The 27,919-nt window shown below is 33.6% G+C and overlaps 1 protein-coding gene across 1 annotated transcript in view; it reads left to right on the forward strand.

The window, feature by feature from the left end:
- The window catches only part of DNER (delta/notch like EGF repeat containing), a 121,390-nt gene that overhangs the window by 56,574 nt on the left and 36,897 nt on the right, over positions 1-27,919 (forward strand). The window contains exons 3-6 of the mRNA XM_083847863.1: positions 450-544; positions 3,022-3,188; positions 15,881-16,026; positions 23,143-23,296. Of these exons, the coding sequence (XP_083703989.1) occupies positions 450-544; positions 3,022-3,188; positions 15,881-16,026; positions 23,143-23,296 (562 nt within the window). The remainder of the gene's footprint in view (positions 1-449; positions 545-3,021; positions 3,189-15,880; positions 16,027-23,142; positions 23,297-27,919) is intronic.

Raw genomic sequence — 27,919 nt, forward strand, 5'->3', positions numbered from 1 at the left:
AGTCTGAAAAAACAAACAAACAAAAAAACAACCCACAAACATTTCAATATAGTAGAAAGACAGTATCAGTATCTGCTGTTATAAATCTTCCAGAATCTCCTATATTAATGATGCAACATTTTTTGGATGTGGCAAATGTTAGAGCTATATTTAATATTTCAAATGACTAGAAGCCCATTCATCTTTTTCTAAGTATGTGATCACTTTTAAAGGAAGATACCTTTAGAAGTCCACAGTTGTGTGCAGGAAGGTTTTGTTAGAAAAAAAAATTAAAAGGTTACATAGATTAATTTTCAGATTGTTTGTTTCTAATGTGAATATTTTGGTGAATGATTTTGTCCATCCTGAAAAGATAGTTGCTGTGTTATTGGTGCTTTTTTATTATTTTTAATTTTTTTGGGGGGTCAGATTTTGTGTTTAGTGTTAAATAAAGCTATTTTTATCTTCAGATAACCCCAGATATGGCTTGTGGAAATGCCAGTTCCAATACCTCTGCTGGAGGCCGGCTTGTCTCCTTTGAAGTTCCACAGAATACATCAATAAAGTAAGAATATTTGTCCTATGTGATGGAATATAAAAATGCTTTTATTTTAATTTACCTCGCTATTTTAGTTTTTTGGATACACAGGTTGGTCAGCTGGTCTAAAGTATATGAAAGAACTTCAGACAGCCTTCAGGCATCTAGCAGTGCCACGAAAGCTCTTTGCTTGATATAACTTTTCCCACATATTTAATATTTTAGGAGATGCAAGCATGTAAACTGTCTCTGGGCCATCAGAATGTGTTAGGAATTAGGGCAGACATGCTGAAGATGTCAGTTTGGAGAAGGTGTAATGTTTCCTTTCTCCTTCATGCAGTGAACACATTTTTTCTTTAATCCCCAAATGCATTTCCTTATGGAAAGTGATTATCAATAATTATATAAATACACTTATTTATGCATTTTTATTTATATTTCATTTCTGGAATATTGCTTTGGGTGTCATCAATCAGCCATGAAATCTTTGATGTGAATGTCCTACAAATAACATTTTTCAAAAATTTGAATTTCTTTTGTTAATCACTTTTAAAATTCATGCTTTTTTTCAATAAAATGCTTGGTTTGTAACTTTTAATTAACAGAACCTGACTTCATAGAAAGATCTGATTCTGTCAGCTGGTATGAAGCATTTCCTATTGAAAATTTTATTTCAAATAAAAATCTGCCAACATAGTTCTCTGGCTCACAGCTTTACTGCAATTTTAGACTTAGATTTTCCCAAAATAGCCTACTTTTCTCATACTGTCATCTTATCTTTCAGAATGCCAGCTTTCAGTTTAAAAAGGCCATGCTTACAGGAAACAACAAACTGCTGCGAGCAGACAAGCTGCAGACAGTTTGGAGCAGTAACTGTAAACGTGGGAGCTGTCCTGTGCTTCCCACGGGACTTTGAATCATTCTCATTCATGAGCATTTAAGCCTAAGTAAGGAAGAGACCTGTGAGTGTGAATGCTCTAGCTGACTAGAATCTGTAAGCAAATGAGATTTATTATTTTTTTTTTAATAGGAATAAACTGAAGTTTGTAGATTCTATAACTGTATTTAAGACCCATGGTGGAATGACCCCATTTTAAAAAGGTTTGCAGAGTATACAGGGTTGGTTTTGGTCATTTTTTATACAATGTACTTTCAGTAGTGTTTTATTTTGTCAGTTAATCTGGACAGATTAATGCAGGTTGATATCTATCTTCATTACATTGTATTTCCTTCGTTAAAGACCTAAGTAGGACCTCTGTTCAAAGGCTGCATATGGTAAGGAAAATAATTAGAGATCAGTAATTTTCTTTTCTTCTGACTGTCATGTGTGACTAAAGGTGAAACTAGTTGCTGTCATGTTCCCATTAGCAGATATTGTTACTGAAAATGAGACAGTCATCTCTGATGGGTGTAGTGATGGGGTTTCTTTTTAAAATGGATCCAAAATACTGTCAAAAAATGACTTACATAGCCTAGTTGCAACATTTCCTCAACTCATGACAAATATAATTGGAAGACTTTAAATTTCTTGTTTTGAACTCCAATAATAATAATAATAATAAAAAAATGAGAGAGACCACCCTGTGTTCTCAGTAGGATTGAAACAATTTCATTATAGGAAAATGTGCAACAGAATTTCATCTCCTGGTATTTGGAGTCTTCTTTTTTGGCAAGAGAGAATTAGCCGTTTTCAGCAGTGCGATGGTGTTGTGATTGAACTTTTGCGGGATTGTTCAAACTCATTTGTGATTTATCAGATGAAATTAGTGGAAATGTTTGGGAACTTGACAGAAATCTTACAGATTTTTATTTTGTCTTTATGAGGTTAGTGGAAGAAAGTATCCTGAGAGGGAAGCAACACCAACATAGATACAGTGCTCCCTAGTGGAGCCAACAGTATATATGCAGTTGTAGATGCTTATCCAACCTGTCAATATTTAGGAAGGCACCACTGACTCAGTGACCTTGGGAGCATTACACGACTCATTTGATTTGCAAGAATAAATGGTTCTGAACCTTCCATCTGGTATATCAAACAAATGAGTGTTTCTACCAGGATCTATCTCCCTGTATTGAATGAACATTGAATGCTCTTCAGTAGGCAAGAGGGCTGGATGTATTTCAGCTGAAGAAAATGATAGTGTTGTAGTTGTAGAATGGAGGTACTATTCAAAAGCCATAATTTCAGCCAGTGAAAAAGGCTGCTTTACTATTATGTACTCTTTTTATATAAAACACTTACTGGACACTAAGATGGTGTCTTTCAAATATTAGAAATTGAGACTCTGTATGATTAAATATGCTTTTATGTATACTGTTATATAAATCTTACTGCTGAAGCATTTATTTATTTTATGGACATGATGAAGGCCTTCAGGCCTTTTCCTGGTTCCAAATTTGCTACGTTTAAGTTCTTCTTCTCTGATGATAAGCTTTTGTTTGATGTACTTGCTGATAACACCAATTTCCCTTGCTGTAAATGTTCTTATTGTTTATTTTCTTAGAATAAGGCAAGATGCTACTGCTTCTCTTATCCTGCTGTGGAAGGTGACAACCACTGGGTTTAAGCAGTGTTCGCTTATTGATGGCAGAAGTGTCACTCTCCTCCAGGCACTGGGTGGACTTGTTCTTTCTGAAGAAATGCTTGCATTAGGAAACAACTACTTTATTGGTGAGTAACAAACTGACTTTTAATCACTTCTAAGTGATGGTCAGTAGTTTACCCAACATTTAGAGAAACAAAGAGATAATTCTCCTAATTTAAGTACTGCTGAAAAATCCAGACTTGATAGCATGGCCATGTTTTAGACATTGCTTCATTCAAAGCAGACAAGGTACACTAATTCCTTAACAAGTGGCACTATTCAGTTGAAATCTAGATGATGAAAGATATTGTATATGCTCTTTTATAATAAACTCTAAATTTTTTCATAAATGATAAAGCAAAAAAACTCCAACTATTCAAGGTGTACAAGGTGTTCAAGCTTAAGCCTGTACGCAGTAAAAAAATATAACGGGAGGTCTGATCTTCTGACAGCATTTATTTCCACCATTTTTAGTCATCAAGTTTTGCCTTTGTAAATATGAAACTTCAGATATACTGCATGTTTCACTGGGCAATTAAATGTGAACTATCTTTGTAGAAGGGGTAGAATGAAAATAGGCTGATAAGTTATTTTTAAGTCTATGGGAAATAATATTGATTTAAATGCGTCCTTTGTGCTAGACATAATAGACTTAATTAAATTGAGCTTTCTGGGTATATTGTTTGTCGTACCAATGACATGAAACCAAAGACATTGCAGTAACAGCATTTAATGTAATCTTCTTGAAATGCTGTCTATCTTTAAATGAAGCATAAGCTGCCACAAATTGTTATTCAGCAACTTGTCATGCTAATAAATGTGAAATAAAATGCATTCTGATGCAGAAGTATTGGGCTAAATTCTGTGTGTGTGTCTAATACAGAGAGAAACCCAAATGCAGAAGTAGTGCCATGTTCTCTCATTTATGAGTTGTCACTTAGCACAGACGTTGCTTGAGGGTTGTTAGTGTAATCATTTATTAACCATCAGCAGTGGTTTCTTTAACAATATCTATTTCCTGCAAATAATTTTCTAGTTCCTTATGTTTTCATTATCCTTTACTTCTTTCCAAGATATTTAATTTTAGCTTTTTTTTTCCCCTTTTTTTCCTTTTATTCTAGTTTTGATTTTATTTTACCAGCGTTAAAAGTGTCTTCCTCAGGGATAATTTTTTGCTTTAGCTTTGGGGTAGTTAATGTTTAGTAAAAATAAATAAAAGCTTGCCTGACATAGAATAATCTGTAACTTTCCTGCACTCAGAGGGACATGTAGCTAAATGTACATTTTAGTTAATATGCTCCCAGATAGAGGGCCTAAGCTGCTCTGTGAATATTCCACTGGGCTATATAGCGTAGGCTATTGATTTAGATGCCTAAAAAGACTATTGTCTTAACTCTGTCATATAGTTTGCCTTGTCCTACTTGCCCTTCTGTAGGTATCCTTCTGTCCTGGGGGTTTTTGCTTTGAATAGTTTACTGTATGCTAGTTAACATGAGCTGAAAACACACCTTTTCCTTAATGAATATAAAATCAAGTTTAGTTCATAAGCAAGACCGTTAGTACAATTTATCTGGTGCAGTACAAGTTTTCTGAGGCATCTTATTTTACTTTCACTTACTTTCTGGTATTTCTTTGGTCTCAATTTCCTGGTACTGAAATTCTTTGCAGATTTTTTTCCAGTCATTGTAGTGTAATTTGATTTATGTAAAGAACATGAATCATAAATGCGTATGCAGGAACAGCAGGGAGACTCCAATAATACAGTGATACATTCATGAATGGGAGCATCTGAGTGCTTAGTGAAGATAAATGCAGATACAGTACATTTGAATTTTTATAAATCTTACTTAAATTTATTTTATCAAATGGATAGATTACCCATAGTGCTTTTGATAGAAAATGAATATGAAATATTTTGTCTGCATATCTTTTAGTTCCGAGAAGTCGTGCCTCTATTCTATGAGATAATCAAGTAGTGAGATAACTCATCAGTTTTCTGGACTAGATTATTTTATGTGGCCTTAGTTTAGTTATAGGTCTTCCAGAATTAACTTGTTTTAATAAAACACTTGAACAGAAATAGAGTGAAATGCTAAAGTGATAAGGAAACTGAAATATTCATTTGTTAGTTTAAAAGTGTTCGTGACCTATCACCATTTATTGTAAGAAAGAGAAAACAAAGCATTCTATAGATTTTCTTCTTATTCATATACAAATATTCTGCTTGCTTTCCATCACTAATTCTCATCCAATAAATTGTATGTCTTGGGTGTATAGCTTACAAGCAAACTTAGTCAATTGGTGTAAAAATGCTGAATTTTATCTGAACTCCGCTGAAATCCATAATTCAGGTAAGGTTTACATAATTAATCTAAGTTAAAATGGATGCTTTTATAAAACAAACAAATGCAGAACAACAGTAATCTAGCATGTGTTTTTATTGATGACTCTTAAGATAGAACAATTGCAAGGTCATGAGGTGCTGTGGGATGCTGTAAGGAGAGCAATGCTTTACTCCTGGGACCATGCCAACCAATATATTTACCTTATATACTTAAAAAAAAATAATAATTTTCCTTCCCTTTTCAAAGGATTTTTAAAGGGATTCTCTTATTTGGCAAATTCTGTACAATGCAACTGTGTTTGACCTTTAAAAAATTCTTCTTAGGACCGTAAAAGAAAAAAAGAGGAAGATCTGAGAGAGTAATGCAACTTTTTTTGTCTTTTGATCTACAATTTATCTGAGTCACTTCTGAGTGTGTTGCCTCCAAGTTTGTTACACAGCATGGTAACTTTAATTACCTCCTACAAATCTTTCTGAATAAGATGGTTATGTCAAAGATTGTGGGAAATATTGTGGGAAATATTAAGTGGTTTGTGTGTTACCTTGTGGCAACTAATTAAAAAAATCAACATTAATTTAAAGAAGCTTTGACAAGATTGAAAAGAATGAGAAGCTGCAAATAATGTACAGATTTGTTGATTGTGTGATCTAGGACACAATCTTTACAGACTGGAAATAATCCTATCTCTGAGACACAGAAATAGAGAACTTGATCATAGCATTGCTTATCCTGGAGACAGTCGAAATCTCTGTACTGTGAGGTGGAAGGGCTTGAGGGAAGGAAAAGAGTTTAAGCACAGTTAAACCAAAAACTTTGGCCTGTTTTCCATGATGTGATTTATAAAATGGCTGCTGCAGCTGAACAGACTTTGGCAGGGCAGGAGAGGACCTATGATGCCAAGAGTATGCAGTATGATTATGTTGTTAAATTACAACACTTGTCCCCATTAATATGAGCCCCAGCAGATGGGAAAAGATACTGAGCTGAATGAAGCCCACGCTTTCTCACTCTGCCTGCTTTGCGTAGAGTACTTATTAATGCATTTCTGGCCACAAATTGGGCAGTCTTCTAAAATAATGTATTAAGTTTTATTAGAAAGTTTACTTATCAGCCAGTGGGAAAAAAAAAAGCCCAATGTGCTTCAGGTTGTGAAGTGAAAAAGACCCTGAGAATACTGATTCACTCAGTAGGTTATGTGGGTTAGGTGGAGGATGAAGCATAGAGTATATCCCAAGGTGCCAATGGCATTTAAAACCACACTACTGCTAGACAAAAGTAATCTGTAGTAAAGGCCAGGTGAACTATCAATCTCTACCCAGCTGTTTGCAAGAAAAATGCTTCATTTAATGCCATGAAAATTTAAAAAGTTTTGTCCCCAAATTCAGGACTTAAAAAAAAAAAAAAAGTGTGTTATTGAAGGCATTTTGTATTCTCTGAATAGCACCCAAAATAACTATTGTGTAAAGTGGAATGCTAGGGTGGATATCAAGATTTGGAAAAGAGATAGCTGGGAAGTGAATGAGAAGGTAGAATTCATTTTTAAGTAAGAGATGGTGACAAAGGGATCAAAATTTAAACATATTAACTCATGGAAAGTCTGCCTTTTACATCAGTGAAGTTACAGCTTTACACTATTTGTCCCAATATTCTTTGAAGTTAATGAGTTATTATTTGTAAGCTATTTGTCATGTTTATAAAATGTATCATCCATATTTCTTTTAATTCAGAATCTTTGTATCAACATTTGTACTAGAATATATGAAAATGACTAATCTCAAAACCTAGTCTTGTTACAGTCGCATACTTATTCTTTATTGCAATGTATCACAAAAAATGAAAATCAGATCAAAAGCATTTTATAACTCTGAAAAAATGAGATAAGAGTGCCCTGATGCAGTGTCAGTCTGTGCATGAGTCTTTCAGACTGAAGTTATCCTGAATATTATTAGGTTACAGCCAGGGTTCTCCATAGATGAAAGTGCTGCTTGCTATATGTTTGATGGGGGTCTAATACACCTAAAAGTATGCACTTCTCTCTTTCAGGGAATAATATACTGCATCTGGGAATAAGTACAGGAACATGTATATCTTTTTCTATTCAAGTTTGTTGCAAGTGCGTAAGATTTACTAAGTTGATTAAATAATATCTCTCTTGAGAAAATAATGCATTAACGATTTCCTTTCAAAAATATAAAAAAGCCTTGTTAATGGATGATGAAGGATATTTAGTTGCTTTTATAGCAACTCTATTGTAATATTCTATAATTTGTTGCATGCATCTTATTTATCCAAATGTGCAATCACCCTCTAATTGAAAACTAGAACTTTTATTTTGGAAATACGGTCTGCTATCCAAATGGTTGAAAAGCAAAACCGACTCCCCAAAAGCTTTAAACTCTTTATTCTTTTAAGGCTGAGATATTTAGAAGTTTTATAGACACTGTATACCATCTATTACATATCTTAGTCTGTTAATTTACTCTGGCAATAAATTCACATAATTGTTCACTACATGAACAACTCTGTCCTTCATGACTAAAGATACTTCAAGTCTCACATCCACAGGTGTCAGCTGTCATTTCGCATTTTCGAATTTATCTTGTAGTCCAGTACAGGTAAACCTGTATTGGTATATATTTAGCAAATGTATGATTTGCTATTGAGTTTTGCATTAGGAAATGATATTTAATGCTAGTTATACGATACTTAACAGTCCTGTTCTACTAATAATCAAAACCATCATTGCTAATATTTTTTGGTGAATTTGGGTATTAAAATTACATATGTGATAATCACTTAAGTTTTAAGAAGTATTTATTTTGAGGTTTTGGGCATAAGGTAGAACAGGGAGTTGGCAGTGCTGACTGTGCAGCAACAGTGTCCTTCCTTTCTCCCTCCCCAAACCAAAAAAAAGCAATTATTATTTCACTAGTAAAATATTTTCTATGCTTTCAGGTCTTCAGTATGCTTATTATGATATTAACAGTGTTGACAAAATGTGCTCCTCATCAGGTTCTATGATAAAATGTTGAAAAGACTGCTTTTCTGCCTTGATGTGCCTAGTGCTGAAGATACAGTGATGGGACGTTTCAAAAAAATAGCAAAGCAATGACAGATTGGTGGGTGTTAGTGTTTAGCCTCTATTTCCCCGTAATTAATACACTAGAAGAGTTTGTATATCTATATCTATCTATAATTGTTTAAAGAGAGAAGAAAAAGCATGTAAATAGCTTGAAATTATTTGCTTTGCAATTTTTGCTCTATGTAGCATTTCCATGGTGCAGCATAAAAGCAGCATTCATGTCATATTGCTACATTAGCTTTTAGTTTGTCTGTTTATAAAATGAGGAAGAAATTAATAAGCAAAATTGCTATTTGTCTGTTAAGACATTGCAGATAATAAGGCAGAAAGTTTAACATGTAATATGCATGAAAACAACGTATTTTTATATGAACAGCAAATAGATTCTCCAGCAAAATCTTTAAATTATAATGTTTATTTTAAACTGCTATTTTCACTGCAGCAAAGAAATCTGATGTAGACCTGATGTAGATCTGTAATCTGTTTTCCTGCAAGATGCCAAGTCTTTTTGATAATACAATTTAACTAGTTTAAACTGTAACTACAAAGTGTTTGAAAAGTGGTCACTGCACAAACTCACTTGAAAGTGGATGCTATAGCATCTTTATGGTGTGATGAAAGCCACTGATGATTTTCAAATGCTGGCATCAATAAGGCAGCTTGCTTGAATCACTTTTTAAAGCCTTTCTTAGAAAGGAAAATTAATGCTTGGATCCTCAACAGAAGTGATCTGGTGCATTTGTAAAAGAGTGGGATCCATATGTATATATGTACAGAGATGTTTTGCTATCTGAAATGCTGTCCTGCCTCTCTATTAGTGGTGGTCACCACTAATACAGACTGCAGGGATATGAATAGCCAAAATGAAAGTTAATGTACAAAATACTTTATTAAAATAAAGATTCTAGAGAGATATTTTGAAAAAAAAAAGTCTTTTTTTTTTTCTGGTCTTTTTATCTGTTTTTATAGAGATTCAGATTAGGATGCAAATTTTACCTCTGTCTTTTAGATGGTAAGTTTTGTGTAGTATATGTTTAAAACATGTGGGTTTTTTCCACCAAAAGAGAACAATTTGCTGCATGTTGAAATCGTATTTGCTTAAGCAAAACTGAAATAGGACAAATCTATTTTGTAATAGGAACGTGTGAAATGAATTCACTGAAAACTACGTAGTGAAGTTACTGAGCTTCTTTGACTGTTTAGTTACTTTAGTGCAAGTCAGCATTACTAGTGGGGAAATTTGAAAACAACTACTGCAGTTAATGGGATTTTCATTTTCATGTGTGCAATTTGCCTATAATGGCCCTATTGAGTATTGAGTATTGTCCTTAGCTGTGAACATTTCCCTGGGGTTCTGAGCATAAGAGCTAACCTCACGGAAAATGGCCTTTTGATAAACAATAGCAGCAGCAGCAGTGTGAGCACCATAAACAGTTCAATGAAATGTTGATTTCAATGACTTTTTCAAAGGATGGCCTTATACCTTATATGGTAAGAAGTTAAGCATCTAGCTAAAAAAAAAAAAATCCGAAAAATGCTGTTATGCTATACAAGAAAGGCTATTTTAAAAAGTATATCAAAAATCAATATCCTGTCCTGCCCTTCATGATTGAGTTATATGCGCCTTGTCTAAACATACGCAGACGTAAACATATGGCTATTCACTTTTTTTTGGTAGATCGTTTTAAGCTAACATGTAAATAACTTTTACTCTTTAGTCTTCTTTAATTAATTAGTAAATTTTTTAGTATTAATTTTTATCCACTGATGCTTTTACCAGATAATGGTGGGAAATATTTCTTCTAGTCTATATCTGGAGGTTTATATGCTCAAATTGGTAATGCTTGGCAAAATACCTTCAGTTTTCTTGTTGTTGTTGAAGATTTCTCTTTATTCAAATACAACTCCTATGACCAATTCACAGATATTTACATTCAGTTGATCATGTGGTTGTTTGCATTGTGAGATCTTGGACAGATTGCTTACCATGATCTATAAAATGAGGATACTAATGCATAATGTAAAAGAAAATGTGAGACATATTTTAATAAAATGTGTAAAGTGCTTTGAGATCTTCAGCTGGTAGTGTAACAGTAAGTGCAGTGTATTTAAATATAGGGTAGCTACTCTACTGTTTTTAAGTTGAGACAGTTGCTATAGATAAATCCTAGCTGACTGTGCCACCCATGCAATCCACTGCAGCTCCTCTTTTTGCAGTCCTAGCTATGTCATTTGTATTCCATCACACTTACTGCTTTTGTTAAGTGTGATATCAGAAATTCTGGTGGTCTACATTTGTGCCCAAAATAGTTAGCTGCCAGCTTGGCAGCACTGTGGAGATACTGATAAATAAGCACATAATGGGGAAACTGTGATACAGGAAATCTATCAGTAGATTAGTCTTGTCACCCTTCCCTGTACTTTCACCATTATCTTGGATAGTAAGCACAGTCCTTGAAGCCATGATAGGTCACACTCTAAGCTAGTGCCACATCTCTTTAATAAGCTGTATGCAGGTGGTTTTGTAAGTGTAAGCATACTCTTGCTAACTGACTATTTCATAATCCCATCATGGGTTTTGGTCCAGCCAAGTTATTGGTTATTAATTGTTTAGGAATAATGAAATTTTGAAATTGCTGTTTGTTATAGAGGAGATGCAGCAGATCATGTGTTTGAGAATTTTTGTATGCAACTTGTATCCAACTAATTTGCTGAGTTCATACATATATTTTAACTCTCAGTCATGCATAACTCAGCTCCAGCTTGAAAGTCAAGCTGTGTGCTATTTCTTCCCAAAGTTTTGCTAACAATTTTCTGACACCCAATTTTTGCTTTCTGTTACATCCGCGTATGCCTACCATTGTCAATCTGGTTCTTATGACATTGCAGAAATGTTACTGAGAATATCACTTGACCAACACAATGCTTATCTTTATTATTGTAACGGTGATTGCGAACAAAGTGTATGTTTGTTTTTTCGGAGTCCAGGATGACTTTTCAATGCTGGTAGTGAAAGAAGAAAGTATACCTATTTTTAAACAGAATGTGACTATGATATCAGTTGGGGTGAGGGGAAAGCAATGAGAAGTTTCGTAGTCCCTTGTCAGTGAAGAAAATACTCTTTAAATGGCTGTGTTTCATGTGATGTTTTGAAAAATAGAGTATTTGAAACAGTTCTTGAACTGATTCTCACTGAAGCCTATTTATCACAATGGGAATCAGATACAATACTTTTAAAAGCAGTATCTGACCAAGGCTTTAGTGACAAAACACAGTAAGCATGCTGGTTTGTATTGAAGTTGGGATATTTGATTAGTTGTATCACTTATAAATAGCACTGTTTGTGGGCAAAATAGCAGTTCTGTTATTGCAGCTGTGTTTTTGAATCCCCAGATGCTGTGTTGCCTAGTAGTATCATTAGAGAATGATTTCAGATGTTCTGTACAATCATCCTATGGCACTGATATCTCAGAAGTACTGCATCAAAGATTGTGAATGTCATTGTCTACCTGTTTCTCACTTCTACTTAATATTTTGGAGTAGGCAAGTGCAGAGGAAAAAAAAAGACAGATAGAAACTGATAGATGTTCCACTGCTGTCTTATTTCCTTAGGAAACCAGACTAAAAATACTTTGAAATCTTGGGGGACTGATGCTTCACAAGTGTCCTGACCCCTTGGCAACCATTCTTTCTCATCCAAAGAATCTTTAGATGGAGTTAAAGACCTATTCCCTAAGTTTGACTTAAAAGACTTGCGTACTTTTGTGAATCAGAACTTTGGTGAAAGGAACTATTGCTGTATTTCTGATGTAAAATTATAATCTATTATTTCAGCAGTAGGTAAATATATATTAAAATTGCAATAGGGAAAATACATTTGAGCCAATTACAATAGGAGATAGTTTCTGTGTATGATAGTATTATGTGCATACTAAGAGTTGGTTACGATTTGTAGTACAATCTTATGTGTCATATTAGCATAATATGCAATAAGATAAGAATAAATGCATTGCAGAAAGATATTGTTCAGAAATGGATGCTGCTAAGGAAGCAAATCAGTTTGTGTAGCACAGCAAAATCCACAATCAGTGCTTGAGAACTTCCTTTGTAAAATAAATAAATAAATAATCCTTCATGTAGTTGAAGTGAAATCCAAAATCTACAAATGTACTACTGATGATCATATAAGTATGGAGGGGATGGGGCATTCTGCAGGTAAAAAAGCAGCACAAGCAAGTAGTCACTCCTTATTTACTTCGTTGTGAATATGGATGCTAACTTAATCTACAGTCTTGACTAAATACAGGTGTAAGGAAATCATATGTGACTGGGACAAAAGATATAGCAGTAATCTGAATGGCATAATATAATCTTGTTGAAAGTAGCCGAATACAAATAATATTGTCATCTTTTATTTTGATTTTATTCCTTATTTTTCATTCTCACCTTCTTGATGGTGAGAATCTTGGAGAAGCAGGAGTATTCGTGCTTTGTGCTTGTAGGCTTAAGTAGGTGAAACTACCAGGATGGAATGAATTGTAGCATATTTTACCTGAATACTGCCAATGAAGTCATTCAGGCACTTTTCAGACTATCAAATTTGTGTGCACAAAGCTTGAAAATGCCTCCTCTGCAACATAAATGACTTGCCACATCATATTCTGATTTATTAGGTTTTAATAATTTCTGTAATAGTACTGTAAGTAGCTCAACCCTGAATTCTTCAACTTAAAATACCCTGATGTCATTGTTTTAAGTAGATTTCGAAAACCAGTAAGGTTTAACTGAACAAAATTACCTTTTGCTATGAACAACTGTAATATTTTTCTCCAGACCTGAGATGAAGGGAGCTGTAAATATGCTTCTGAAAATATTCTCCTAGCTAGAAGTTAAAAATAGGCTTAAAACTCACTCTAGTTTAGTCACCGTTACAGGAATTGGAGAAGGAATTAGTTAACCTGCATTAAGCAGGGAGTCACATTTAGATGATCAGACAAACTTCTTCTCGCCTTAAAACTTATAGATTTCAGAAAGTTGTGTGCAACTTCTATAGAAGGAAAATATATAGTCATATTTTTATCTTTCTAGTATTTAGAAATTAGGTGAGATAATTAGAAATCACAGGAAACTGTTTGGCTTTCCAGTGAGAATAATGATTTCTTCAGTGTTTTGCCTAAGGGGTGTTGATACCAAAATAGTAACAAGACTCAAAGTAGAAAGAAGGTTGATTTGATATTCCTTTAGGGAACTGTCCTGAAGAATACGTAACAATCTGCTTCAGACAAGCAAATGCGAACCCAAAGACATTTTCTAAATACCACATTCTTCTGAGCATTCACATATAATTGCATGACTGTCTGTGACAATCATATTCAATTGTTAAAGGAAACAATTCTGGCTGCATTTTTGAACAGATGGGTAAAAATGGGGTGTGGAGTGAGGCCAGAATAAAATGGCTGTCTTAGAAGAGTTCAACAGATTACAGTTATCTCCACTAACCAAAAGAGACCATTAGACATGTGCAACTGTACCTTATACAGTTTTAATCTTATTTTCTAGAATATTTAGATTTAGCTAACTTGTGGCAGCTGTACTCAAGCCACTGATATTTGTATTGGACATGAGATTTTCCTGGTTTGAAGATATGATTTAGTGTTTCTACTATAGACAACTCATTGTTCAAAGGATGCAGCATTTTAAAAAGCAAAATCTAAAAATGAAGAACAGAGAATGAAAGTCTTCCATACAATTTTCTTAGGAATTTGTAGAATTAGTCATGCTTGACACTTTTATATGCAGAATGCAAGTAATTTTTAACAGCTGTTCTGGAAAGAAAATTCACTTGGAGTTCAGACTATTTCCTGAAACATTGTTCATTGTAAATATTACATTGTACTATTTTTTCTACTTGACCAAGTGTCGTTCCATCTCCAGTCTACAGCACAAGAAGCTGGACTGCATCTTGAATGCTCCTTTGAGGTTTATCCCATAAATGTATCCTAGAATTTAAAGAAGAAAATATTAGAAAAAAACCAGTCATACGCTTCCTGCATCCATTTGCTGTCATACTTTGTGATATTACAGCTATTCGGACTAAGAAAAAGCATCTATTTTTCCTTAAGCTCTCTCTATTAATTTCTGAAGTATAATCCTGCATTCATTCTCTGTTTGCAACTTTCCAGATACTGAAAGAATCTTAGAACCTTACGAGTCTCCTTACGTTAAGGGTAGTGAAATAAAATTAGGTTCAACATAAGGTTATAGAAGGATTTAAAAAAAAAAAAAATTAATGCATATATTCTGCATAAAATATATATACACTGTACCAAAACCACACTCGTTACGTCACTTCACATATATTCTGCCACAAGTTCCCAGGTCAAAGCAGAAACAGCTAACTGATGCCACAAGCAGAAGGGCTGTAACCCAGGAGTCTAATCACAGTGGTGGAATGGTGCAGTTTGAGCACAAGGGAAGCAGGCTAAATGTATCTCTGACTTAACTGTGTATCTTATGGGCTGTATATTTCCTTGTTTTGTCTTTCCTGTTCTGACTTTTTATCTTACAGATATTTCTATTAGAAATATAGGTGATAAAGATGTTCTTGTTACGCTCCAGTGCATTTTAATAGCTTCCAATCACTTTTTTTAAAAAAAAAAAACTTTCATACAACTACAGATGCTAGCCAGAAATTCATGAATTTTTCTCTTCCTTATCAAATGTTATTATTTCTGTGTTTTGTTCATCTTTATCACCTATGCCTAGAATCACCTTATACAGTGATAAGATCTGACATTCAGTAATACTTGTATTGCAATTGTACAAAGTAATGCTGTCAAACTGAGCATGTATGTATTTGCAGACTCCATCAAAAACACAGCAAAGAAACTGTCCACCTTTTATCGCAATGCTGTTTATGATCTGTGTGCTTTCTAGTTCTATCTAAAGTAACTGTTGAAAATTAAGGTAAATGTTTTTCTCCACTGAATATGTTTTTAATATTCCTTGCCATTAAAACTTAAGGAAATATAAACTATCAAAAAGCAAATAAAAGTGGTTGATTATTAGAGACCTAAGAAATGATAGCAGTTTACAGCCCAGGAGGTAGATCTGTTTCACCAGTTTGTCTTCCTTATGTTAATCAATATGATGACTGTTTGTTTCCAGACTCCATTCCAATTTGCATTAACATGCATTAAATTTTGGTAGGTCTGTATGAAATATGAGCAATGATGTTCTTATCTGATAGTTTCTTTCAATTCTATTTTATTTGTTTGTCTAGCATCAACATGTATTAGCATAACTTCTTGTATTTTCTCATATATTAAGAATTTTATTTATTTTTTTAAAGGTTTTTTAAATGATTCAGTTACAAAGTGCATTGTAGCTTTACGCTTGACTGTGATCGTGAAAGTCAGTACCTGTATGCCTGTGGGAAGCCATTCAGATAAATTCTCATGTTCGGGGAAAGGAAAATGCATCACCAAACCAGACAAGGTAAGGTGAACTTATCAAGATCTTTGTGTAATGTGGAAAGTCAATGCCAATATAATTACAGGGGTCCTCTGAGTGTGAGTATACCTTGCTGCTATGAAATTGGCTTCAAAGGCTCACTGATGTTACTAAATAATAACAGTGTATTCATTACCTATTCATAAAAATGAACTGGTTAAAAAAACGGACTAATAAGAAATGCAAAGAGTCAGACGCTGCCCTGACAATAAAAAACAATTATTCAAAGCAGGTATACAAGGTAATGTATACTGCATCTGCCTGTCGTCACACAAGCATATTTCTTTTTGAGATGAGAAGATGTGGTGGGCACTTCGTATCCCCAGTCTCCAGAGCAGTGTGCTCCAGTTTGTGAATCTTCAGCCTTTGTTTTTCAGGTCTGATTTACTATAAACTTACCTCTTCACATCTCAATAATTGCTTGTTCACAAATCAGTGAACAGTACCATGGAATTCTCCGAGCATAATAATGAGAAGTAATAGAATAGAGTAATTTGATAATGTCTGAAAGTTTTCCTGTATAGTTCTTTCCTTAAATTAACACTATTGGGAGACTGCAATGGCGACAGGCATTCCGCTGGCCACTTTGTGGTTTTTGTTTGTTTGTTTGTTGTACAATCCAGTAACAGGAAAAAAATAAGAATCAGAAGTGTTAAATTTGCATTCTATATACTGCTTTGGCAAAACCAGGCTGGCCTTCTGTGTACAAGAACCTGTATGCTCTGCTACATTCTATATGAGTTGATTTTATTTCTTGGATTAAAAGTCATTTTCAGCACAGATATGTGCAGGTAATCTTTGGTTTTATTAATATTCATTTGGGAGATAAAAGCAATAGTAATTGTTGAGTAAATATTAGCAGCTGTGAGCCTGCTGTGAGCACAGAAAATTTGGCATATTTAGGGAATTCACTGATAGTTCATCTGCTACCATTTTCTGATTTAAATTCTCAATAAGCGTGTATAATAGAAAAATGACAATTTGAATTGTAACACCAATAATTAAATTGCTGCAGTAATCTATATATGCATGGCAATGCTAACATCTGGAAGACTAGAAAATCTTTATTTCTTAAAGATAAAAATTTAAATTGCTCGAGGTAACGTGTGAACACAATTACTGCAAGATGCAGTTAGAAGTAAATGCTACTCTACCATAACAGTTGACTGATCTCCCAAGAATTTATTCATTCATACAGTGTCCTATTTCATAGTTCAGTTTATTTTTTCCTGCTTTACTGTATTTAATGTTTTTCTTCTGCCATTTTGAATTTGCATTTCAGCATTTTGAATTTGATTAATGTAAGTAATATGTTCAAACATATTATATGTAATGGCATATCAAAATGTCTTCCCTTTTTCCATTTTTTTTTTTTGGTCAGGTTGAGAGTTAAAGGCTTTGATAAATAGTCTTATTTTCTGTTTTTCATGTTGTTAGTCCTTTATTATGTCTCTAATTTCTTTCTGTTACTGCAGGCTATGTATCACAAAGAGAAAATATGTTAATCCTTGTATGTATGCAGAAGAATTAATATATTTTTATACTAAGGAAAATGCATATATTGCTTTTAATAACCACTTATGTTTTAAAAATATCTGAGACATGGCATTTGACTTACAAGGAAAATAAAATAATCTTTAAAAAGACAGATAAATTAGCTTCTTGGCCGCAAAGGGGAGCTGTTATTTCACTCAAAAAAAAAAAAAAAAAAGGGAACTCAGTACCTGTACTTCCCCACCTTTTATCATCACATTGAAAGTATTACAGGTTACAACTAGAACTGTTAGTGACAAAAGAACTCCCTCATGTGCATGCAGTGTGTTCCTTTCCATGGAAAATTAACAGGAAAATTTAGATTTTTTTCCTATCTTTCCACCTACTTTTCTCCTGAGGAGTAATAACAGCAAACTTTATAAGGTAGTGTTTTTGACATAACATGTGCAAGGTTGTAGTTGATGGACACCCCTGTAGCTGAAGCTATGAGATGTAGAAATCACGCTGAAGTCCATTTCTTAAGAGGCATCTACCAGTTCATGGTAGTCAGTGAATTGGAATTAGTAGGATTCTTTAAATCTTGTCTCTTCAAATAAAATATTAACTTCAGAAGTATATTTTTTCTTACTGCTCCTGAATTTTCTAGACCTTCAACACATGAAGAACGTCCCCAGTGATCCTCTGCAGTGTCATCAAACCTACGCCAGGTAGTGCTCTGGCCGGGGCTAACTCAGTAAAACTTCAGTGTTTCCAAATGTTGCTAATTTATGACCAGACTCCTACTCCAGGGAAAGTAAAAATCTTGTGTTGTCTGTCCAGCCATAGTGATTTTTCAAATCTGTCAGTTTTCCTTACTCTTTAGCTTATTAGTTGCATAATAGAATTTCAGCCAGGAAACTAATTCAGGCCCAGCATAAGCATCATAGTTAAAAATAGAAGGTGAACGTTTTGTTAAGCAGGATGGTTTTGCTATTGTTTAACTCATTTTAGGTGAGATATACCCTAAAATGTATTAGTCATTTCCCTAATGACAGTGCAAACAACTGCCAAAACTACATGCTTGACATGGACCAACTGCTGTATTGGTTTACCCCAAGATGCGTCTTCTGCATTTCTTTTTTCAGAACTGAAACTCTGTTTTTCTTTAGATTTGCAACATGCCCTTTGTGATTTGCTGTTTGTTTTTATCTATAACTCGCTCTGTTTGCACAATCTAGTCATGCAGGATGAAAAACAACTTCTTAGAAGAACACATAAAAGGCCTAATGTGGTGAATAGGCTCAGAGCTGTGCTGGCTGTAGTCATTTTGTTTCCAACGCCAAGAAGATTAATGACTGTCTTTGTGTTTTTATGTACTTCATAGTTTTATTCCAAATCTAGCTTAATGTAATAGAATGTAGTAACACATCTGTTTAATGGGAAAGTTAAATGTAATTAACAATCTGCAGTAATATAAGTGCAGTGGCGTACTGTCATCTGTGGAGTGCATAAAACCTGTAAACAAATGAATTCTAGTTTAACCTGGAAGTCCTGGCCAGTTTTCACTAATTCCTTACTGAGTTAGATGTTTTTTTATAGAATGTGACCATGCAATTGTATGCTCATAATGACAGTTTCTTTTTCTATAGTAGTTGTCATTGAACATAAAATTCACAGCTTTGAACTATGAACTTCTGTGAAGTGAGGTGATGCTGAACCAAAGTAATACCTTTTCCTTCCTTTGTACAAACGTTGTACCACAGCTTTGCTGCCATACTTGCTGTTTTTCCACAAAGGAAGAGTGAATGTGTCAAAAAAAAAAAAAAAAAAAGTCTTGTCATCATCACCATATAAATATCAGATTTGCAATTATATACTCAACTTTCAACCAGAATAAGTTGTCCACAAACAAGTTAGCTGTGAATGGAAGAGAGAAATCTTAGTACAAATCTAAAGTGAGATATATTTAGTGTGAATTTCTGATTCTATGAAGGTTTTTAAAGTGAACTGTGGGCATCCATTGGATTTGAGAGCCACAATTTTGCTTACATTTAGAGATATAATGATTTCTTTCACAGATTGCTCTGTTCCATAACTTCAGCTCTCCTGTGTAAAATGTAGAAGAGCAGACTGTGTAAATATGAAATTTTATTGCTAGAATTAGAACCCTCGAGATTTATACAAAAATAACTGGCCTCTGCCTACATTAAGAAATAACGGATTGAACTGAATAGTGATGATTTCCATGTACTCTATATGGGTTATAAGTTCATGGGGTAAATCCACTTGATTATATTTGCAGAAAGGCTGATTATAAAATACCCCCCTGCATGCCTAAAGGTAAGTCCTCCTGCATATGGACTTAGTTTCCAGGATACTCCTAAATACAAAATACATATTTATCACACAGTAATGTTTTGCCCAAACAACTTACTGTAATGGTTGCAATGAATGCTGAAAGTCTTTCTCAACAAGAGAAAGCCTAGACATTCATTTTGTTCTAGTCCACTTATGAGGTTCTTTTCTACAGCAGCAGGAAAAAAAAAAAAAGTTGAGGTCTTATGGTCTCTCTTCAGTCTGAAATTTTTGAATCTGATGAGCACAGTATTTATTAATCTGCTTACTTACAATAGGGAAAAATACACTGTATTCCAACTAAATTTGTAATATGAAACTTAGAGGCAATTGGATTGGGTAAAAGCAAATTATTTTAAATAATTTATGTTACTGTCCAAAATAATACACATGTTCTATATGATAGATCTGTAATTCCATAATCAAGTAAAATACACAGAAGAGCTGTCTACTGATGGACGGTCACGGAATTCTCAGATAGTGACTTTAATACTAGCATTATGACAATGTATAGTTTCTCCTTGACTTAGTTTTCCTCAGTTTGCTAGTACATGTCATCTAGTCAAGAGAAAAAATAATGGTATAATTTGGGAAAAGTGAGGATGACATGCCTAATAAAACCAATGACACCTAATCTTATCTACAGAATAACTTGTCTGCATCTCAGAACTATTATATGTCATTAGGCATTTCAGTTTGAAGTGTTACAACGCTTTTCTTGTGCTGCTTTGAAAACCCATTTTGTTAACTACTTTTTAGGGTAAATGGATCCTTATATCATGCTCTTAGAGAGATATCAGTATTATCTGAGCTTTTTTTTTTAACTTTTTATTTCATTAATATTGTTGAGGCAATGACATCATTGCACTGTTTAAATGTTTTAATACTTACAATATCAGCTACTGTTGCTTTGAGATGAGATTTTAGTGAAGGCTGAGCCATGCTCTTTGTGTCTGAGTGGACCGTCCAGATATCTGTCATCACCCTCCTCTCTGATGAATGTTTCACATAGTGATGTACTTTGTATTTTACTCTCAGACCTAACATAAAGCAGCCACAAACTTGAGCCTTCCAAACAAACAGGTACCAAACTCTCTGTTTTGGCAGAGTTAACTCTGATGGGATGTTACACTTGGATGTCTTGCCTATGTGTGTCTCTAGTGTCAGATGTGGATCAGCCCATTCTTATTTTCAGTGCATCCGCAAGAATGAGAAACACATTTAAATAGGATCAAGACTGATCTCTTCAAACAGGGCACTGATTCTAGGCACAGTGCATGTATCTTTACTGGTACTCTCTTCATGTCCATTTTAAGCTTTAGCAATTCTTTCAATAGTACAAAGACAGTAGTAGCACCAACACAATGTCTTCAGTGTATTTGTATTTTTTATCTGTATAAATGAAAAGATCCCAACAAGCTCAGAATGTTAACTGTTTAAGTGAAGGTATTAGTCTAAGAAAAACTAAATGCTGTGGCTACATGAATGCAGAGAAAATCTGTATTTCAGAGAGAAATATGGGATACTTAGAAGAAATATTCCCAACAGATCATGGCTAGATACTTGAATATAAAGTGAAATTGCAGGTGGTATCTAAAAATTATTAGAAATAAGATTTTAACTTTATAATGCATTATTTTTTTCTGATGCAGAACTTCCCATTTTAATTATACTCCTGGTTATACTCTCAAGAGTATATTTGTTTTGATTTATTTTTATTTTTAGATGTTGCTATTCTAGGTTTCAGTACTATATTTATCAGATATGAGATTTGTACTACCTGAAATACTATTTTGATAGGGAAGATAGTTCTATAACTCAGACCTGGCCTTTATTTCTATAGGGTGAAAAACAAAATTATTTTATACATATTTGCTTCCAACAAATTCATAATCAGTGGCAAAAAAAAAAAAAAAGGCATCAGCTAGGAATAATCTTTAAAGATATAAAAAACATACTAGATTAATAATGATTTTCAGAGAAATAGATATACTTTAGACTGGAGTTTAAAATTGGAGGTTTATTCCTCTCAACTCCTCTATTTGATTCCTTTGACATGACATTGACCGTGAGGAAGGCACACAGTGTAGGACTGGTGTCCTACAGTAATTGTTTCCATTGTAAAAGGAAGCCAGGCTAGGTGATCCTTATGTGTTTGACTATGAATTGATATTGGGGATTATCTTTATAGTAAATTTTTGTTTGTTTGTTTTTATCCAGGTTGTCTAGTTTTTACTTCTAGCTGCCTAATGTCTAGTAGTATATTCCACAGCCATTATCAATACTGATGTTGAAAACCGTGTCATTTTTGAAACTATTTATTTCTACTTCCATTAGCATTAGACCAGCCATCTGTATTTGTCTCCAAGTGCTTCATAAGGGGGAGAAGGGAAAGCAGGACTTAAGATGCATCATGCCATGAAGCACAATTTTACCTGCTGTGATATGGTGTACATACATTGGAAACAACCCAATAGCCTGGAATAACAGTAGTGCTGCCTTGGTGGGCAGTGCAAATCTTCAACTGTTTGCCCATCTTTCCTTTCTGTTGAACTACAGCCTCATATGGAAACCTGGAACTGCTAACGTGAGAGATTCAGAGCACTTTTGTGAACAGGCTTGGGCAAATATCATAACATGCATAGGGCATGTGCCTAGCTGGTACTTTTGGTGTTCCTGATAAATACACACATTGTTTTGAGTTTTGGAAATGTATAACGTTAATCCTTGTTTAGATTCTACCAGTGCAGTATTTTTAAGGAAAAATGAAATCTGTGTTTTACTGAGAACAGTCTTTTTTTTTTTTCTATGAAGATTATTTTCTTTTCTCCTTAGGACACAGCTTTATTTCTATGAAGCAAACAGAAGTAAAAATAGAAGATAAAATACTAACCCCATCTCTTTGTTCCATGCACATTCTGTACTTTGCATTACAATGTTTGTGCATGAGACAGCTGCGTGTTTCTAGCCTAAATGATCTGGCTTGGAAATGTATAAGAGAGTGAATGTGGTTGCCATCTAGTGTTTAATGAACAAAGAAAGTAAGGTATTTAATCTAAATAGATAGAACAGATGAGAGAGCTTTTCTTGCTTCTGTCTTTTGAGACAACCTTAACAATCTCAGCAATATAAAGATTTTCCAAATCTAATATTAATTATTGTATTACTAACAAAGATGATGAATGCCACACTATGCCTACAACAGGCCTTTTAGATTCATTGTGAAGTACAGATTCTGTTTTTTGTTTTAATTATTATTTTTTATTTTTTTAGGCAACCTTTTTCTGTGACTGTGAGGATGAGTACCAGGGCTCCCAGTGTGAGGAATTTGATGCTTGTCAAAGCCAGCCCTGTCAGAACAACGCAACCTGCACTGACCTAGCACAGAAACATGATGGGAACAATTTCACCTGCAGTTGCCTGGCTGGTGGGTATCATATTGTGCTGTGAATAATGCATTTTGTTTTAACATTCGGTGCATATCTTCTGCAGAGCAGTCAACTGTGTGTCTTCAGATAGCAGGAAAGGAGGAAAATAAAACAACATAAGGGCAGTTTTAAAAGGCTGGAAGACTCTTCACGTGTGAATAGTGCCACAGAAAGCACACCACCACACAGCCAAGCCATAATGTAAAGAGGGAATCGTTCATAGCTGATAGAACTTTGCCTAGTAAGAAAAGATGACCAAAATCAGTAGGTTTGCTGCCTAAAATCAGCTTTCTCTTAATCTTTCTCTTTTTTTTTTTTTTTCAAATTTAGATTTTAAGTGTACATTGTAGCTAACCCTTCAATGAAGATGCCTTAATTATTACTAGTAAACTCTTTTCTTCAGTTACACTGGTGACATGGAAAAATACTTCTCCAAACTATGCAGCTGTTTAACTTAAATTTTGAAAACTTTTTTAAAATTCAGAAACTAAACTGAGTATATTGTGGGTTTGATTAATGATCAAGTGCCTGAGTTCTCTGAAGTTATTTTAAGAACATTTGCCATTAAAATTTGATCAAATAAACAAAAATAATAAACAAATATAAACAAAATAATATAACAAAATAAATAAAATATATAAATAAAAATATATAAATAAATAAAAATAATAATAAAATAAACAAAAATAAATAGACATCTTAATTGAAATTAAAATTAAACTAAATATGATGGTCATAGTTGAATGCTGGAGGATAAATTAACGTTACATGCTGATGGAAAAACTTTACAAAATGACTATTACAGAAAACTCAGTGCTATCTCAAATCTTACATTTCAAAGATAAGCTCAATTATTGTAATAGAACATTTACTTTATTTCTAAATAATTTTAGAAAATTAAAGTACAATAAAAGTTGTATAAGATTAAGATAAATATCAGGTAATTTATTTTGCCTCCTATAAACATTTTACTGTACATTTTTATTTCTGTCAAAAAACTGAGCAATTTACTTGCTAATGAGTTATGAAATCACTTACTGGTCAGTTGACATCAGAGAGAAAGGGGTCTTATCTGGGAAAAATGAAAATGGAAGATACTTCTGGAATAGATCATCAGCTCTGCAGAATATAAAAGCCATTTAATAAAAAGCAGATGGAGAAATGAATAATTTGGTCAGGCTTCCAGCGGTTGTCTCTAAATGGTTGCCTAAAGATACATGTTAATGCTGGGTAGGTATTTATTTGTATGGATTAAAAATATATATAAAAGGTATGGTGACAACACTTTATTCTGACTTAAGGTGAGATCATGGAGTGGGCATTCTTACATTCTCTTAGAGATGGGTGTACTCTTATTTCTTACCCTTATGCACAGACTAGAGATCCTTCAGGCTGAGCTAGGTTGTTGTTTAATTACCGGCCAAAACATTGACTGAGCCAGAAGCAGGTGGATGCAAGTGATGCTTTAATGTGGCAGACATGTACCATCTTCTGAACCGTTTTGTGAACTTTGTAATTCAGAAAATCAGTCACGGCAAAAAATGAAGGCCCCTTCACTTTCTCCAAAGGACATGCTGTTTCCTACTAATGTACTTTTTATGCCTCTAGGGCTTCCTCTTTTTCTCTCTTTGATTAGAGTTACTAAAGTGAATGTGATGAAAAAACATGATTTATATTTGGATTTTTATCCAAAAAATTCAAAATATATAAAAGTATAAATCCAATAAAATAATAATAATAAAAATAATATATGTATATATCCAAAAGTATAAATCCAACATGGATTTATACTGCTCTGAAAATTAGATGTGATGTTATTATGCACATGTACTCTATTTCATAAATATGCCAGTGGATAACTGTCACTTTAACAAGATACATAAATATAGTTAAATAATAATTTAAACTTAAGAAAGAAAAGATCAAAGTGAAGCAGACTTCAAATGTTTGAAAATTCCTACTGTTAATGTCATGTTGAATATGGCTGATTCAGAATTGTTTTCGATTTTGAAAAGTAGTTTTTAATTAGAAAAGACAGACTTTTCTGTGTGTATATTATGTTTATGTTTTATGCTTTTATTGAGAACTGTCTTTAAAATTGTTCTGTATCAAGTATTTCTGTCTAAATTTCTCTTTCAAAATTCCCTACCTCAGGAGAAATCCAGGAACAACTCTAAAAAAGCCTACATGCAGTTCATAAAATCAGATTTTTTTACTGAAATATAACTTTCCCATCTTATTATGAAATATTTTTAAATACTTCAAAATTTGTGGGTTTAGTTGTATTAAAAAAAAAGAAAGCTTTAGGGGGAATATTTGTAATTCTGATGTGTTTACCATAAAGCCTAAGAACATTTCCACTAGGAAAACTTAATGTTTTGATGTTGTACAGCTAAGTTTTGCACAGTAACATGAGTATACTTCCCACTTAGCTATGAGACTCCAAAGGTGATTATTACTTCCATTATGGCATTCAAGTCTGTGATATTTCCAGCTTCTACTGTGAGGTTAAAAATTATATTTTTTGATGCAGCAAATATTATTTTATTTGTGTAATGATATAAAAATCTAAGTTGGTAGTTGTTTTTTGTCTTTGTTGTTATGATCCCAGATACCTGCATCAAGTGCTTGCTTTATTTTTTAAAATTTGGCCTCTCCAGTTTCTAAAAGCTTCCCATGAGTTAAAGTAGTAATCGCTGTTGGAGACCAGCATGTCAATTACTTGCCTGAGAAAGTGTTAACACAGGTGTAGAAAAAACATTGGGTCAATATCATGAGATGCATAGTAAAAAGAAAACAGTGTCTATAATATCTCTTATTTGATGTCTTTATTGTCTTTTTAAAGTCTGGATTATACCTTTTTCATTTGAAATCTATTTCCCTAAAATTTAATTTGCACATTGTTTTCATAATTATTTCTTCTCCGTGTCTCTGGAAGAAATGTTAGCTCCTACAGGGAAAAAAAAGTCAAAATTCTAAATATTTCCTTCTACAAAACCCCTCCTACTTCTTATGATGGGACACAAAGCTACCCATAGATGGAATTAAATTATTTCATTTCTATATGTGAACTCTTCCCTTCTGAAAGACAGCTTGATCAAGTTTCTCTGTAGATCCTCAGTAAGCCAAATATAGTTAACTCCATTTGTTACAGTCTGGAACTTACAAGCTATATACTCCATGGCCTTAATGCATTATGCTTATTAAAAAAAGACAAAAACAAAAACAAAACACTATCTTTTTTCTTAATTTTTTTGTGTTTATTTGTTAATAGCGAACAATAGTCTATTCAGGTGGCCTACTCATTGTTAACTTGTGTTTCTACCCATTAAAAATAAATGCATATGGAAAAATATCAAAGACAGGAAAATAAGAGTTTAATTACAGCAACAATAGTTTAATTATTGTTTCCATTTGCAAAATTCAGAACCATTCACTGTATGAACAGTATTTTGTTTCCCAAATCTTGCTAGAAGGAAATGTTATGAAAATCTTTAACAGCACAAAATGAATAGGTGTAATGATTCTTTAAGTATTTGACCAGCAAACATTTTTTTTCCTACAGTGATTGCTTAGCACCTCTAAATTTGTAGCACTTGCAACATACTTGGTATTAAACTCCCTAATCATATTCTCTGGCAGACGGACAAAACATGCCCTATAGATAATATCAAGTTGGAACATATTTATTTTCATAAGGCTGACATAAAATATTATCTCTGATGAGTTTTTCCTCAAGCTATAGTGACATTCACAAGAAGCCAGAAAATTCGTTCAGCAAGCTTCAGAGCAACACAGTCATTTATGCTTTTCTGTGCTAACATTCTTTTGGATACACACTGAATTCCTGTGTAATTCTTAGCTTTCACATACTTCATAACGGTTTGAACATGGAAAAACGTTTTAATGATTTAAGTGCATTAAACACTTAATTATGATTCATAATAATAATCAGCTGAATGTGAGAACTGGGAAGCATATAGATGAAACAAATCAGTTGATGTAGTCTCTAGTATTTATTTCTGGTTTTGTAAATGTTATGTTAATTTAAGACCAATTAGAATTAGATAAAATCACTGACTAAGAGTAAGGCTGAGGTTTCTCCACATGCCTCAGTCTGGTCCAGAGGAGCTATCTCACGAGCACAGTTCTGGTTTTCAACCTTATTATTCCTCTTGAGTTTAGGTGACTTATGAGCATTAATCTAGATACAACAGAGTTTCTTTTTCCAGGCTTCACATTGCAGAAAGTAGGATCATAATGTAGTTGTCAATAGCATATAAAAGCAGTAAGGTACACAGAGAAGAAAGTCTTAGAGATTCTTTTCTATAGTAGTGCTCTAGCAACTCCAAATCTAACAATCTGTGTTGAGACCTACTTTATGTCGACATGAATAGATTTGAAAAGACAACTATTAGCCTGCTGAAAAGGTTTTAAAATGTTGATTTTGATCACATTAAATACAATTATTTAATCACAATAAGACACACACACACACCCTTTTTAATTATTTTTATTTTTATTTTTTTTCCTTTCCTGCATAAGCAAAATCTTAGTCCAGGCATGTCCTCTGTCTCATTTGGAGTCTTTGTCTCAGATACTTGCTCAAAGCAGTGTATTAA

Source organism: Anser anser, assembly GCF_964211835.1.
Source record: "Anser anser genome assembly, chromosome: 9".
NCBI lineage: Eukaryota > Metazoa > Chordata > Aves > Anseriformes > Anatidae > Anser > Anser anser.